Source organism: Chiloscyllium plagiosum, unplaced genomic scaffold (assembly GCF_037043375.1).
Source record: "Chiloscyllium plagiosum isolate Xiang-an unplaced genomic scaffold, Cpla_swu_hap1 HiC_scaffold_27, whole genome shotgun sequence".
NCBI lineage: Eukaryota > Metazoa > Chordata > Chondrichthyes > Orectolobiformes > Hemiscylliidae > Chiloscyllium > Chiloscyllium plagiosum.
Genome location: NW_028270165.1, coordinates 9,155,423 through 9,169,911, shown reverse-complemented (window position 1 = coordinate 9,169,911; position 14,489 = coordinate 9,155,423). Strand labels below are relative to the sequence as shown.

Below are 14,489 nucleotides of genomic sequence, written 5' to 3'. Positions count from 1 at the left end.
AGTATTTGGCCCATTATCTTTCTGAACCCTTCCTGTTCATGTCCGAAACCAGATGCCCTCTCAGTGGTATAATTGTACCAGCCTCCACTTTCTCTGGAAACTCATTCCATACATGCACTACCCTCTGCGTGAAAACATTGCCCCTTACGTCCCTTTTAAATCTCTCACCCAGCCAAATAGCCTCTCCCTGCAGCTCAAACCCTCCAACCCCCGGCAACATCCTGGTAAATTGTTTCTGATACAGAAGTCAATGTTTTCGGAAGAACCCTTCTTCAGTCCTGAAGGAGGGTTAATACCCGAAATGCTAACTTCACCTCCTAATGCTACCTGGCTTGCTGCGTTCTCCCAGCCTCCTGCTTGCCAACTTTGGATTCCAGCAACCGCAATTAATTTTTGTTTCTAACAAATGGTGGAGCAGACTCAATGGGCTGAATGGCCTCATGTCTGCTCCAGTGCTCTTGTGGTCTAAGGTTTCTGCGGATTCTTAGCAACGTGCAGTCCCAGACTCCGAGTAATGTCGCCCACTGGAAGCAAAGTTTATGGAATCACAGAATCCCTACAGAATGTAAACAGACCTTTGGGACCAAAAAGGCAACACCAACCCTCCGTACAGTTACCCACCCAGACCTATTCTCTTAACCCTGTTACTTTACATTTACTTGGAGAAAGTGAGGACTGCAGATGCTGGAGATCAGAGTCAAGAATGTGGTGCTGGAAAAGCACAGCAGATCAGGCAGCATCCGAAGACCAGGAGAATCCTGATGAAGGACTTATGCCCAAAACGTCGATCCTCCTGCGCCTCAGATGCTGCCTGACAGGCTATGCTTTTCCAGCACCACACTTTTCACCAGTCTACATTTACCCCAGACTACTGCACCACACTTACACATCCCTGAACACTATGGACAATTTAGCTCGGCTAACTCACCCTAACTTGTACATCATTGTATTGTGGGAGCAAAAGCGGAACATCCGGAGGAAACCCATGCAGACACGGAAGAATCAAACAGTAGATTCATACGCGAATCCATGGCTCTGTGAGGCAGTTGTGCTAACCACTGAGCCACCATGTCGCCCCGAGCCACTTTAGAGTTGCACTTGGGGGTGTGAGGCAGTGTGCAGTCCAGACATTTTTTTAAAAGCCCACCAACTTTCCCACTGCACCCATTGTCAGAGTGGGGCACAAGGTTTAATCCACAGTAGCGTCACTTGCAGTATCCGATTGTTGGGAGCACTGGTGCCCCCGCTGGTGTCTTCGCAAGTTCCTGGAAAATGTGAACCTCTTGCCACACTCAGGGCAGCTGAATGGCCTCTCCCCTCTATGGATCCGCTGGTGGGTCAGCAGAGCAGAAGAATTGCTGAAGCCCTTCCTGCACTCAGGACAGTAGAACGGCCACTCTCCCATGTGGACCCGCTGGTGGGTCAGAAGGTGGGAGGAGTGGTTAAAGCGTTTCTCGCACTCTGGGCAGGAGAACGGCTTCTCCCCTGTGTGGACCCGCTGATGCCTCAGCAGGTGGGAGGAATTGCTGAAAGCCTTCCCGCACTCGCGACAGCTGAAGGGCCTTTCCCCCGTGTGGAACTGCTGGTGGGCCACGACGTTGGAGGAGACCGCAAAGCCCTTCCCGCACACTGAGCAGGAGAATGGCTTCTCCCCGGTATGGACCCGCCGGTGGGTCAGCAGTTGGGAGGGCTGGGGAAAATTCTTCCCACACTCAGGGCAGGCAAATGGCCTCTCCCCAGTGTGGACCCGCTGGTGTGTCAGCAGGGAGGAGGAACTGCTGAAGCCCTTCCCACATTCAGGGCAGGTAAACGGCTTCTTGCCTGTGTGGACCACTGGTGCCTCAGCAGGGCAGAGGAATCGCTAAAGGCCTTCCCGCACTCGGGGCAACTGAATGGCCTCTCCCCCATGTGGACCCGCTGGTGCTTCAGCAGGTCAGAGGATTTGCTGAAGGCCTTCCCACAATCAGAGCAGGGGAAGGGCCTCTCCCTGGTGTGGACAAGCTGGTGCGCCAGCAAGTGGGAGGAGTGGGTGAAGCTGTTCCCGCACTCAGAGCAGGTGAATGGTCTCTCCCCAGTGTGGACTCGGCAGTGGTCCAGCAGGTGGCAAGAGCGGATAAATCCCTTCCCACACTCTGGGCAGGAGAACGGCCTCTCCCTGGTGTGACTGCGCTGATGAATTTCCAGGGCAGATGGGACACTGAAGCCTTTCCCGCAGCCACCACACTTCCACGGTTTCTCCATGGGGCGAGATCCCTCTGGTTTCTCCATGGCCAAAGCTTCAGCTGCACACAAACGCATGTACAAACCCTCCCTGCCGTGAATTCCTCTTTCCAGGCTGTATAATTGTTACTGGCTGCACATTCAATGCGCTGCCACAGTAGCGTCTCTCATCCAGCTCCACTGATGCTGAAAGCGTACTGAAACAGAAACCAAAGAATTTTGCTCCTTCTCGCAGAATCATAGTCAAAAATCGTTACAGTCCCAATGGATTGATCGACTGTCTGTCATTGACATGAAAATGACGACTGCAGATGCTGGAGAGTCAGTCAAAATGTGTGGTGCTGGAAATACACAGCAGGTCAGGCAGCATCCAGGGAGCAGGAAAGTTGCTGTTTCGGGCATAAGCCCTTCAACTACTGAATTTGAAACTTCAGTCTTCAAATCTTCAAATGCACTGGAAAAAACAGATTATGAAATTCATCACTGTCAGTCATGGTAGAAATTCAGAACAAGCAATTCTCCTTTATGCGGAACATTCTTTTCTTTTGTAATTCCATGAAATTGAAAGCACCATAACCCTACTCTGATTGCTCTACATTTACACCTGATTAATGCATCTAACCTACACATCCTGGACATTATGGACAATTTAACATGGCTAATTCACCCAAACCTGCACATCTTTGGATAGTGGGAAGAAACAGGTGCACTGGAAGAAATCCGCCGCAAACACCAGACGGAGAATGTGCAATATCCACACAGACAACGGCCCCGAGGCTGGAATTGTATCTGGCTCTCTGGTGCCGCGAGACAGCATCACTAACCACAGACACTGTACCTTCCTTTTCCAGTCCCGCCACCAAGTCACTCAGCTTGAGCTCAAGCAAAGCACTACGTTTAATTTTCACTTCACACACACTGAACTTTCGGCCCGTCCCCACTTCCCCTACAGGAAATGCAAACAGCTGGGGGGTTGCCACATCGAATCCCTACAGTGCGGAATGAGGCCATTTGGCCCAACAACTCTCCATTTACCTCCAACTAATATACCTAACCCACACATCCCTGAACTCTATGGGGCAATTTAGCATAGCCAATTCATCCTAACCTGTACATCTTTGGACTGTGGGAGGAAACCGGAGCATCTCGATGAAACCCACACAGCTACGGGGGGGGGGGGAGAGACAATGTGCAAACTCCACACAGACAGACAGTCACCTGAAGCTGGAGTCAAATCCTTGTCCCTGGTGCTGTGAGGCAGCAATGTAACCACTGAGCCACGTGCTGAAAGAGATACAATGTGGAACTTTATTGACTGTACCGCACAGTGGATTCTTGAGTAAGGTTGAGTCTCGAAGGATCTGGAAAGAGGTAGCTAACATTTAGGAGAGCATTGCGACAGATGCTGGAATCCGTCCTGAAAACAACAAATGCTGTAGATCACAGCTGGTCAGACAGTGTCCACATAGAGAGCAAGCTAACATTTCAGGTCTTCTTTGAGATTTATAAAATCTTGCTGGATACAGAGAAGATGAATGCCAGGAGTCATTTCCCTGGAATGAGGGATTTCAAGACGAGCAGACATATTTTTAAGGTGAGAACAGAAAGATATAAACACAAAATAAGGGGCAACATTTTTACACAGAGTGCTTCACGTGTGGAATGAATTTCCAGAGAAAGTGATGGATGCGCTTACAGTCACAACATTTAAATGGCATTTGGATAAGTACATGAATAAAAAATATTCAGAGGGATATTGGGCCAAGCACATGTAGGTGGGACTAGTTTAGTTTGGGATTATAGTCAACATGGACTGGTTGGACCGAAGGATCTGTTTCCGTGCTGCGTGACTCTGACTGGATACAGTGGATGTGGGGAAGATGTTTCCACCAGTAGGAGAAACGAGGACCAGAGGATACAGGCTCATGGTGAAGGAATGCCCTTCAGAACTGAGATGAGGAGGAAATTCTGCAGCCAGAGGATGGTGAATCTGTGGATCTCATTGCTGCAGAGCACTGTGGAGGCCAAGTCATTGAGGGCATTTAAGACAGGGATAGATAGGTCTTTGATAAGTAAGGGGATCAAGGGTTACGAGGAGAAGGCAACAGAATGGGGTTGAGAAACATATCGGCCATGATCGACTGGTGGAGCAGACTCAATGGGCCAAATGGCCTCATTCTGCTCCTGTATATTGTAGTCTTAAAACTGGGCAGATTACTGAAGTGGTTTTCATGAACAATTTCAGAGTCCTGAATTAAAGTCGTAGAGGTGTACAGCACAGAAACAGACCTTTTAGTCCAACTCATCCATGCCGACCAGTTATCCCAACCTAATCTCGTCCCATTTGCCAGGACTTGGCCACTATCGCTCTAAACCTTTCCTATTCATATACCCATCCAGATGCCTTTTAAATGCCGTAATTGTACCATCCTCCATCACTTACTCTAACACTCATTCTATACATGCACCACCCTCTGCATGAAACACTTGTCCCTGAGGTCCCTTTTAAAATCTTTCCCCTCTCACTCTAAACCTATGCCCTCTAGTTCTGGACTCCACAACCCAGGGAAAAGACCTTGTCTGTTTATAAAATCATGAGGATTATGGATAGAATAAACGTGTCGAAGGTCACCCCCACCCCCCACCCTCCCCCACAAAAGCTTCTGACGCTCCAGGAAAACAGCCCGAGTCTATTCTGCCTCTCCAGATAGCTAAAATCCTCCAAACCTGGCAACATTCTTGTAAATCTTTTCTGAACCCTTTCAAGTTTCACAGCATCCTCCTGTTAGGAAGGAGACCAGAATTGCACACAATATTCCGAAAAGGCCTAACCAGTGTCCTATACAGCTGCAACGTGACCTCTCAACTTTCCTACCCAATGTTCTGACCGATAAAGGAAGGCATACCAAATGCCTTCCTCACTGTTCTATCTACCTGCGACTCTACTGTCAAGAAGCTATGAATCTGCACTCCAAGGTTTCTTTGATCAGCAACACTCCCTCGGACCTTTCCTGATTTGCTTTACCAAATGTAGTACCTCACATTTATCTAAATTAAACTCCATCTGCCATTCCTTAGCCCATTGGCCCATCGGATCAAGATCCCATTGTCATCTGAGGTAACCTTATTTGCTGTCCACTACATCTCCAATTTTGGTGTCATCTGCAAACTTACTAACTATACCTCTTATGCTCACATCCAAATCATTCATATGAATGATGAAAAGTAGTGGGACCAGCACCAATCCATGTGGCACAACACTGGTCACAGGCCTCCAGGCTGAAAATCAACCCTTCACCACCACTCTCCGTCTACTACCTTCAAGCCAGATCTGTATCCAAATGGCTAATTCTCCCTGTATTTCTCGAGATCTAACCTTGCTAACCAGTCTCTTATGAGGAACCTTGTTGAATGCCTTTCTGAAGTCCATGGAGATCATGTCGACTGCTCTGCTCTCGTCAATCCCTTGTTGCTTCTTCAAAAAATTCGATCAAGTTCGTGAGGCATGATTTCTCACGCACAAAGCCATGCTGACTATCCCTAATCAATCCTTGCCTTTCCAATGACATGTAAATCCTGTCCCTCAGGATTACCTCCAACCACTTGCCCTCCGGCAATGTCAGGCTCACTGGTTGATAGTTCCCTGGCTTTTCCTTGCAATCTTTCTTAAATATTGGTACCACGTTAGACAACCTCCAGTCTTTCATCACCTCACTTGTGACTATCGATGGTACAAATACCTCAGCAAGGGACCCAGCAATCACTTCTCTAGCTTCCCACAGAGTTCTAGGGTACAACTGTTCAGGTTCTGGGGATTTATCCACTTGCATGCATTTCAAGACATCCAGCACCACCTCCTTTGTAGTATGGACATTTTTACATTTTTCAAGATATCATCATCTGTTTCCACACATTCTATTTCTTCCATGTCCTTCCCTACAGTAAACACTGATGTAAAATACTTGTTTATTATCTCCCCCAACTCCTGCAGCTCCACACATAGGCCGTCTTGCTGATCTTTGAGGAGCCCTGTTCTCTCCCTAGTTACCCTTTTCTCCTTAATATATTTATAAAAATCCTTTGGATTCTCCTTAACTCTACTTGTCGAAGCTATCTCATGTTCCCTTTTTGCCCTCCTGAGTTTACTCTTAAGTATACTCCAACTGCCTTTGTACTGTCAGGATTCACTCGATCTCTCCTGTCTATACTTGTCATATGCTTCCTTCTTTTTCTGAACCAAAAGCTCAATTCCTCTAGTCATTCAGCATTCAGTACACCTACCAACCTCCCCTTTCACCCTGGGTTCTAGATGAGAGTGGTGCTGGAAAAACACAGCAGTTCAGGCAGCATCCGAGGAGCAGGAAAATCGATGTTTTGGGCAAAAGCCCTTCATCTAATCTAGAATCTGGTTTCCAGCATCTGCAGTCCTTGTTTTTACCTAGTTTTTCCCCTTTCACCCTAACAGGAATATACTGTCTCTGGACTCTCAGTTTCTTATTTTTGAAGGCTTCCCATTTTCTAGCCATCCCTTTACCTGCGAAAATCTGCTCCCAGTTAGCTTTTGAAACATCTTGCCTAATACCAAGTTAGCCATCCTACAATTTAGATCTGGTCTATACTTTATCTTCACTCTTTTATAGCTCATAGAATTATGGTCACTAGCCCCAAAGTGCTCCTCCACTGACAGCTCAGTCACCTGCCCTGCCTTATTTCCCAAGAGTAGGTCACGGTTTGCACCTTCACTAGTCAGAACATCCACTTACTGAATCAGAAAATTTTCTTGTACACATTTAAATTCCTCCTTAACTCTACTTGTCGAAGCTATCTCATGTTCCCTTTTTGCCCTCCTGAGTTTACTCTTAAGTATACTCCAACTGCCTTTGTACTGCCTTTAAACACTATGGCAATCCCAGTCTATGTTTGGAAAGTTAAAATCCCTGACCATAACCACCCTATTAATATTAAAGATAACTGAAATCTCCTTATAATTTTTTTCTCAATTTCCCTCTGACTATTAGGGAGTCTGTAATAAAATCCCAATAAGGTGATCATCCCTTTTCTTATTTCTCAGTTCCACCCAAATAAGCTTCCTGCATGTATTCCCAGGAATATCCTCCCTAAGCACAGTAATATATCCCTTATCAAAAAAGCCACTCTCCCTCCTCTCCTGCCCCTCTTTCTATCCTTCCAATACCATGTGTGTTCTTGAACATTAAGCTGCCAGTGCTGTCCATGTTTCTGTAACTGCCATGATATCTCAGTCCCAAGTTCCTAACCATCACCTGCCTTCCCTGTTCGGCCTCTTGCAATTGAAATAAATGCAGTTTAATTTACCAGTCCTACCTTGTTCTCTGCTTTGTTACTTCCTGCTCTGATTGTTTAACTCAGTCCCTTTCCCAACTGGACCAGTCACAGACTGATCTCTTTCCTCACTATTTATCTGGGTCCCAGCAATCCCTGCCCCCCACCCACCCCTACCTTACTAGTTAAATCCTCCTGAGCAGCTCTCGCAAATCTCCCAGCAATATATTAGTCCCCTTCCAATTCGGGTGCGATCCATCCTTCTTGTCCAGGTCTTTTCTACCCCAGAAGAGATTCCAATATTCACATTTTGGATCCTTTCTCCCATGCACCAGTTCCTCAGCCACTGATTCATCTGCCCTGTCCACTTATTCTCACCCTCACTAGCAACATTCCCCATTAACTGGTTAAGTCCTGGATTGCTTTCCGAAAATGCAACACCTCACGTTCGTCTAAATTAAACTCCATCTGCCAATCCTCGGTCCATTATTCCATCCGATCGATTATAATTTATAGCAAACTCTCTTTCCTCCCTTATTCCCTAAAAGCTGAAAATCTCCATCCCACACACTCTCCTTTCATTCTCATTTTACTGAACGTATTCCCTGCTATGCCTCATCCTGAAAAGTCTGGTTCATGCTGATTAACAGGCCTACACTCAGGGGGGATTTAATTGAAACATAAGAATGCTGAATGGCTTGGACAGAGTGCATGTTGGGGGAGATGTTTCCAGTGGTAGGAGAGATGGGGACTCGAGGGCACAGCTTTCGAGTAAACGGAAGATCTTTTCGAACAGAGATAAGGAGAAACTTCATCAGCCAGACAGTGGCGAATCTATGAAATTTACTGCCACAGAAAGCTGCCGTAGCCAAGTCACTGAGTATATTTAAGACTGAAACAGATGATAGGTTCTTGAGTATCAAGGGGAGGAAGCTGGAGAATGGGGTTGAGAAACTTATCAGCCATGATTGAATGGTGGAGCAGACCCAGTGGGCTGATTGGCCAAATTCCCGCTCCTGTGTCTTATGGTCTCTTGCTGTTCTGGACACAGTGAGAGAAACTTGGGAACAGGAATAGGCCATTTGGTCTTTCAAGCCTGCACCAGCATTCAACAGATCATGACTGGATATTAATCTACCTACATCTAGGTGGATACACTGGGATTTTTTTTCACTGGAGCACAGAGGTGACCTCACAGAGGATTATAAAATCACGAAGGATAGCGATGTCCTTTCGCTCAGATGTGAGCATCAAGATTAGGGAGCACATTTTTAAGGCGAGAGGAGAAAGATTTTAAAAAGACATCAGAAGCACCCTTTTTTAAGAGAGTAGTTTGTGTGTGGAATGAATGTCCAGAGAAAGCCCAGAGGTCAGATCAGTTTTCCTTCATGTGAATCCAAGGAAAGCGATGGGATCAGACGTAGGACCAGGCCGTGCACTCAAAGCATGGGCAGATCAACTGACAGAGGTCTTCTCGCACATCTTCAACCTCTTCCTGCAGCAGGCCATTCTCCCTGCCTGTTTCACGAGGGCCAACATCATCCCTGTGCCTCAGAAGACTCATGCAGCACGTGTCGATGACTACCACCCAGTTGCCCTAACTTTGGTGGTCATGAATTGCTTTGAAAATCTGGTCATGGCATTAATCAACTCCAGCCTTCCCACTACTCTTGCCCCACTCCAATTTGCCTATCGGCAAATTGGGATCCACGTCAGATGCCATATCATTTGCCCTTCCCTCCTCCCTAGAACATCTTGACACCAAAAACAGGTACGTAAGAATCCTACTTGACTGCAGTTCAGCCTTCAACACTGTTATCCCCTCGAGACTGATTACTAAACTTAGTGATCTCGGACTAAGCCCCACTCTCTGTAACTGGATCCTCAGTTTCCTGACCCACAGGCCACAATCAGTGAAGACTGGGGACAACATTTGATCCTCACAAACACTCAACACTGGAGCCCTCCAGGGGTGCATACTCAGCCCCCAACTGTACTCACTGTATACCCATGACTGCGTCACCAAATACAAGACTAATGCCATTTACAAGTTCACTGGCACCACTATAGTCAGTCAAATCTCAGATGGCAACAAAACAGACTGCAGACGGGAGATGGAAGACATGGAAAAATGATGCACTGAAAACAAACCAGATCTCAATGCTAGCAAAACCAAGAAACTCGTTATTGACTTTTGGCGGGATGTTACTCATGCCCCCATACACATTAACAGCACAGTGGTGGAATGAGAGGAGGGTGTCAAGCTCCTGGGAGTGGTCATCCACAACAAGCTGTCTTGGATGTATCACTACCTGGTATGGCAACTGTACCATTCAAGATTGGAGACGGTTACAGAGAGTGGTGAACTCAGCCCGGACAATCACAAAGGCCTACCTCCCATCTATAAAATCCATCTACCAGGCCTGCTGTCAAGGGAAACTGCCAGCATTCTTAAAGATCCATCCCACTCTGGCAATGTTTGTCTACAACCTCTACCATCGGGGACAAGGTACAGAAGCCTGAACAAACGCACCAGCCAGTTTTGTAACAGTTTCTACCCTACTATTGTTAGAACACTGAATGGACTCTCAAACTCTCAGGATTTGCCTGAACCTTTATTTTTGTCTTTGCCGCTGTTTACCTATTATTTACTATGCGACTTAACTATGTGATCACAAGACAACGATTTTCACTGTGCCTCAGTACATGTGACAATAAATAAATTCAATTCAGTTCAAGTGGTGGATGTAGTCCAGTTAAAAGGGTTAAAAAGCATTTGGATCAGCACATGAATAGGAAATGTTCAGAGGGATATGGGCCAAACACTGGTAGGTGCAACTAGTTTAGTTTGAGAACATAGTCAGCATGGACTAGTTGGACAGAACAGTCTGTTTCTGCACTGTCTGACTGTCTAACTGTTCTATACTGGTCTTAAACCCATTTTCTTGCCTCCCCCCCATAACCATCCACTTCCTTGTTGTCGAACATTCAAATGAACTCAGCCTTGAATATATTCAATGAACCCCACCCCCAACTGCAGGAAGACATCACCACCTAGGAACTCAATTCCTCTTGCTAATGTACCATTTGCCTTGCTCATTGCTTGCTGATATAGAAGGACGCTGAGGCCTGTTTGTACATCAACACATCATTCCTGATGAAGGGCTCGTGCCTGAAATGTCGAATCTCCTGCTTCTCAGATGCTGCCTGAACCTGCTATGCTTTACCAGCCCTACACTTTTCGACTCTGATCTCCAGCATATGCAGTCCTCACTTTCTTCACATCCCAATATATCACTATTTAAGGAATGCGTCTCCTTTCTGCATTTTTTTAAAACAGCAAATGCGATAACTTCACATTGTGCTACTACATTTGCCGTATGTTTGCTAACTAAGACACAATCTTGGACCAACTTTTCCAGACTCTCTCCCCTCGCCGGGATTCACTCCTTTTCCTTTCAATTGCTGCAAAACAAAAATTGAACCCCAGAATGAAAACAAATGGAAAAGGGGGTGAGAAAAGAAAGTGCCGTACTCACAGATGTTGGACAGAGGAAGGAAGTTGCAGTCTGGGGTGAAGCTCAATCTTCATTCAGAGAGGAACAACAGCAGTACCAGCTTCAGAAGCTCATGGTCAAACTTCCGTATTCAGACAAAAGCAAGGCTCTGATTGACAAAGGAACCAGGCTCCTTCCGGTCATCCCGAGCTCCCCATTGGTCCATCAAAGAAAGTCGCGTCCGTAATTGCGGACAGCGTGGGGCATGCGCAGTTCTTGTTAACGCCGCTGAACATGCGCAGTACTTACTGACACCGAGGAGTATGCGCAGTGTGGTCTGTGGCGATGCTGGTGTTGCTGACAAGATTTTGTACCCAAATGTCAAATGTCAACAGGAGTTTAAAAAAAAGCTGAAGCCACATTTTTTTAAAATCTGTAGCTCGACATTTTATTGCGTTTGCATTTTGTGTGACTCCTCAACTTTTGAATGTCTTTTCCTCAGGGTAGGGGAGTCCCAAACTAGAGGGATTGAGAGGGAAAAGATTTAAAGGGACCTCAGGGTCAGAAAAAAACAGTTTGAAAGTTAATTCCCCTCAACAAATGCCCCCTCTTATGCCCTGAACAAGATAGATTGTTCACAGCCTATTAATCATGAGTAGCAATGATGTTGTGAAACTTAGAAGGGTTCAAAAACGATTTACAAATATGTTGCAAAGGTTGGAGAGGTTCAGCTGCAGGGAGAAGCTGAATAGACTGGGGCTGATTTTCATACAGCGTTGGATGCTGAGGGTTTATAAAACCTTATAGAGATTTATAAAATCATGAGGGGCATTGATAGGTTAAATAAACAAGGTCTTTTCGCTGGGGTGGGAGAGTCCAGAACTAGAGGGCATTCATTTTGGGTGAGAGGGGAAAGATATAAAAATGACCTTAGGGGCACATTTTTCACGCAAAGGGCGGTGCATGTATTGAATTAGCTGCCAGAAGAAGTGGTGGAGGCTGGTACAATTACAAAATTTAAAAGACATTTGGATGGGTATAAGGGCCAAGATTAATTTAGGATACCTGGTCAGCATGGACCGACGGGTTTGTACAACTCTATGGTTCTATTTCTGCATAGTCAGAATCAATTTCACAAGACTAGGAATGGGCCATCCACAAATTACACCCTGTCCTCAACTGTGGACTAACTGGACATATTTGAATGCAAGTTTCAGAAAGATGTCTGCAGCTTTTCTATAAAGTTGAACATGCTTTCATGATATTTCTGAATATATCATTTTAGCTATTCTCAATTTTAAAGATCAGTCATTTCTCGTGAAGCCGTGTCTACCAGGTATAGTCATCAACATCCATTCTCTTTCTCTCTTCCTAGAAGGGTTTGATACAGCGATCGAAGAGGGTTTGAGGCATCTGCAAGGAGAGGGAGTGGGTGGAAGAGAAGGAGAGAGAATGGACGGATGGGCAGAGTGTCAGGGGGTGAGAGAGATAATTGACAGGGGGACAGAGGGTGGGAGGATGAGAACACTGGGGGGAACAGAGGGTGATGGGAATGGAGAAGATTGTGGGTACCGATGGTTAGGGAAAGAGAAAGACTGGTGGGCAGAAGTGGGGAGGAAGAGAATGCAGGGCAGAGTGTGGGGGTTGAGAGAGAATGGACGGGGACAGTGGGTGGGGAGAGATTGGACAGGGGGGCAGAGGGTGGGGGTGAGAGACTGCCCAAATCCCACCTTCCCCAGGACTGGTGTTGATATCTCACGAACTGGAACCCACTCCTCCCACAGCAGACTTGTGTCAATCATTTCTCAATATATACGTGGCAAAAGCAGTAGAATCATAATTCTGACAGGCCATTCGGCCCATCGAATTCACACTGACATTCCAAATAGCATCCCATCCAGACCCATCTGCTGACCCTACAGCCCTGCAGTTCCTCATGGATAACCCACTCTAATCTGCACGCTTCAGCATGGCCAATCCACCTTAAACTGCAGATCTTTGGACTGTGGGAGAAAACCAGAGCACTCGCAGGTAACCTACACAGATACAAAGAGGAGGACGTGCCAAGGTCCACACAGACAGTTGCCCAAGGATGGAATCAAACATGGACCCCTGGCACTGTGAGGCTGTGGTACTAACCACTGAGCCACTGTGCCGTCCAAAGTTATCTTCTAACTTTTCACGTACCCTCAGCAGAGGCTCTCTCCCGACATTTGTGGACCACACCTGCTGTAACCTCCCTTTCCCACATCTTCAGCCCTGAGCACAATGGTTCCCGAATCCTGGCACCAGATAGACACCGATGTCATCTGGCCTCCTGCTTACAATTGCGGAGACCGGAGACAATCCGTCACTATTCTGTCTCTTACCACCACCTCCCCAATGTTGTTCGTATTCCCAGCACCCAGCCAGTTCGCTCCTCCACTCCCTTGCAGCCCTCTCTCAGATTCCCTTTACCTGCCTGATCCACGCTCACACCTCCTGACCCTGTCCACTGACTCAATCAGAAGGGTCTGTCCGGAGAGGAATGACTAACTCCTGGAATAAAATGTCTGGTTATCTTTTACATCAAAGGTCTGCAGCCTGGCTTTCAGCTCCATCTCTCTGAGCTGAATGTCCACCAGCATGTGTTTGCCCTGGATCACAGCATCCAGAGCCTCCCACCTTCTGCAAATCAGAAGACAAGTCCCACCCTACACTCTCCAATGTGTGTTGTGTAACTGCTTAATCATTTCTGGTGGCCGAGCAGAGGCTAAGTTCAACTTGGATTCCAAACGTGGGTATCAATAGCCATGAGAATGGCTTCAAATGGACCTTGGGTTGATGTCACACTACATGTGACTCCACTACACTATACAGTCTCTCTCTCTCTCTCACACATACACAGACACACACACTCTCATACACACACACATGCATGTAAGTCAATAGGGTGAATTTGCGGAATTATATTTCCAAATACATTGTATTTTGCTCAAAAAGTTCGCAATCTGCAGGCAGTCAATGCATGTAATAATTTTATAAATTCCTACTTTGGAAATAGAACCAGTCTGACTCAAGATTGGGATACTGACAGACTTGAACCTCACACCTTCCATGCATTGTCTGAGCTGTCACTTCTTTTTATAAAATAGAGTCATAGAGTCAAAGAGATGTACAGCATGGAAACAGACCCTTCGGTCCAATCCGTCTACACCGACCAGACATCCCAACCCAATCTAATCCCACCTGCCAGCACCCAGCCCATATCCCTCCAAACCCTTCCTATTCATATACCCATCCAAATGCCTCTTAAATGTTACAATTGTACCAGCCTCCACGACATCCTCTGGCAGCTCATTCCATACACGTACCACCCTCTGCGTGAAAAACTTGCCCCTTAGGTCTCTTTTATATCTTTCCCCTCTCACCAAAAGGAATGCCGTCTAGTTATAGACTCCCCGATCCCAGGGAAAATACTTTGTCTATTTA

At 46.5% G+C, this 14,489-nt stretch overlaps 1 protein-coding gene across 1 annotated transcript in view; it reads right to left on the bottom strand.

Annotated features, from left to right (window-relative positions):
* LOC148143030 (uncharacterized) overlaps positions 1 to 14,489 on the bottom strand; it is a 143,856-nt gene that overhangs the window by 75,520 nt on the left and 53,847 nt on the right. Inside the window, 2 exon segments of the mRNA XM_087975775.1 lie at positions 1,210 to 1,836; positions 1,839 to 2,132. Coding sequence (XP_087831901.1) covers positions 1,210 to 1,836; positions 1,839 to 2,132 — 921 coding nt within the window.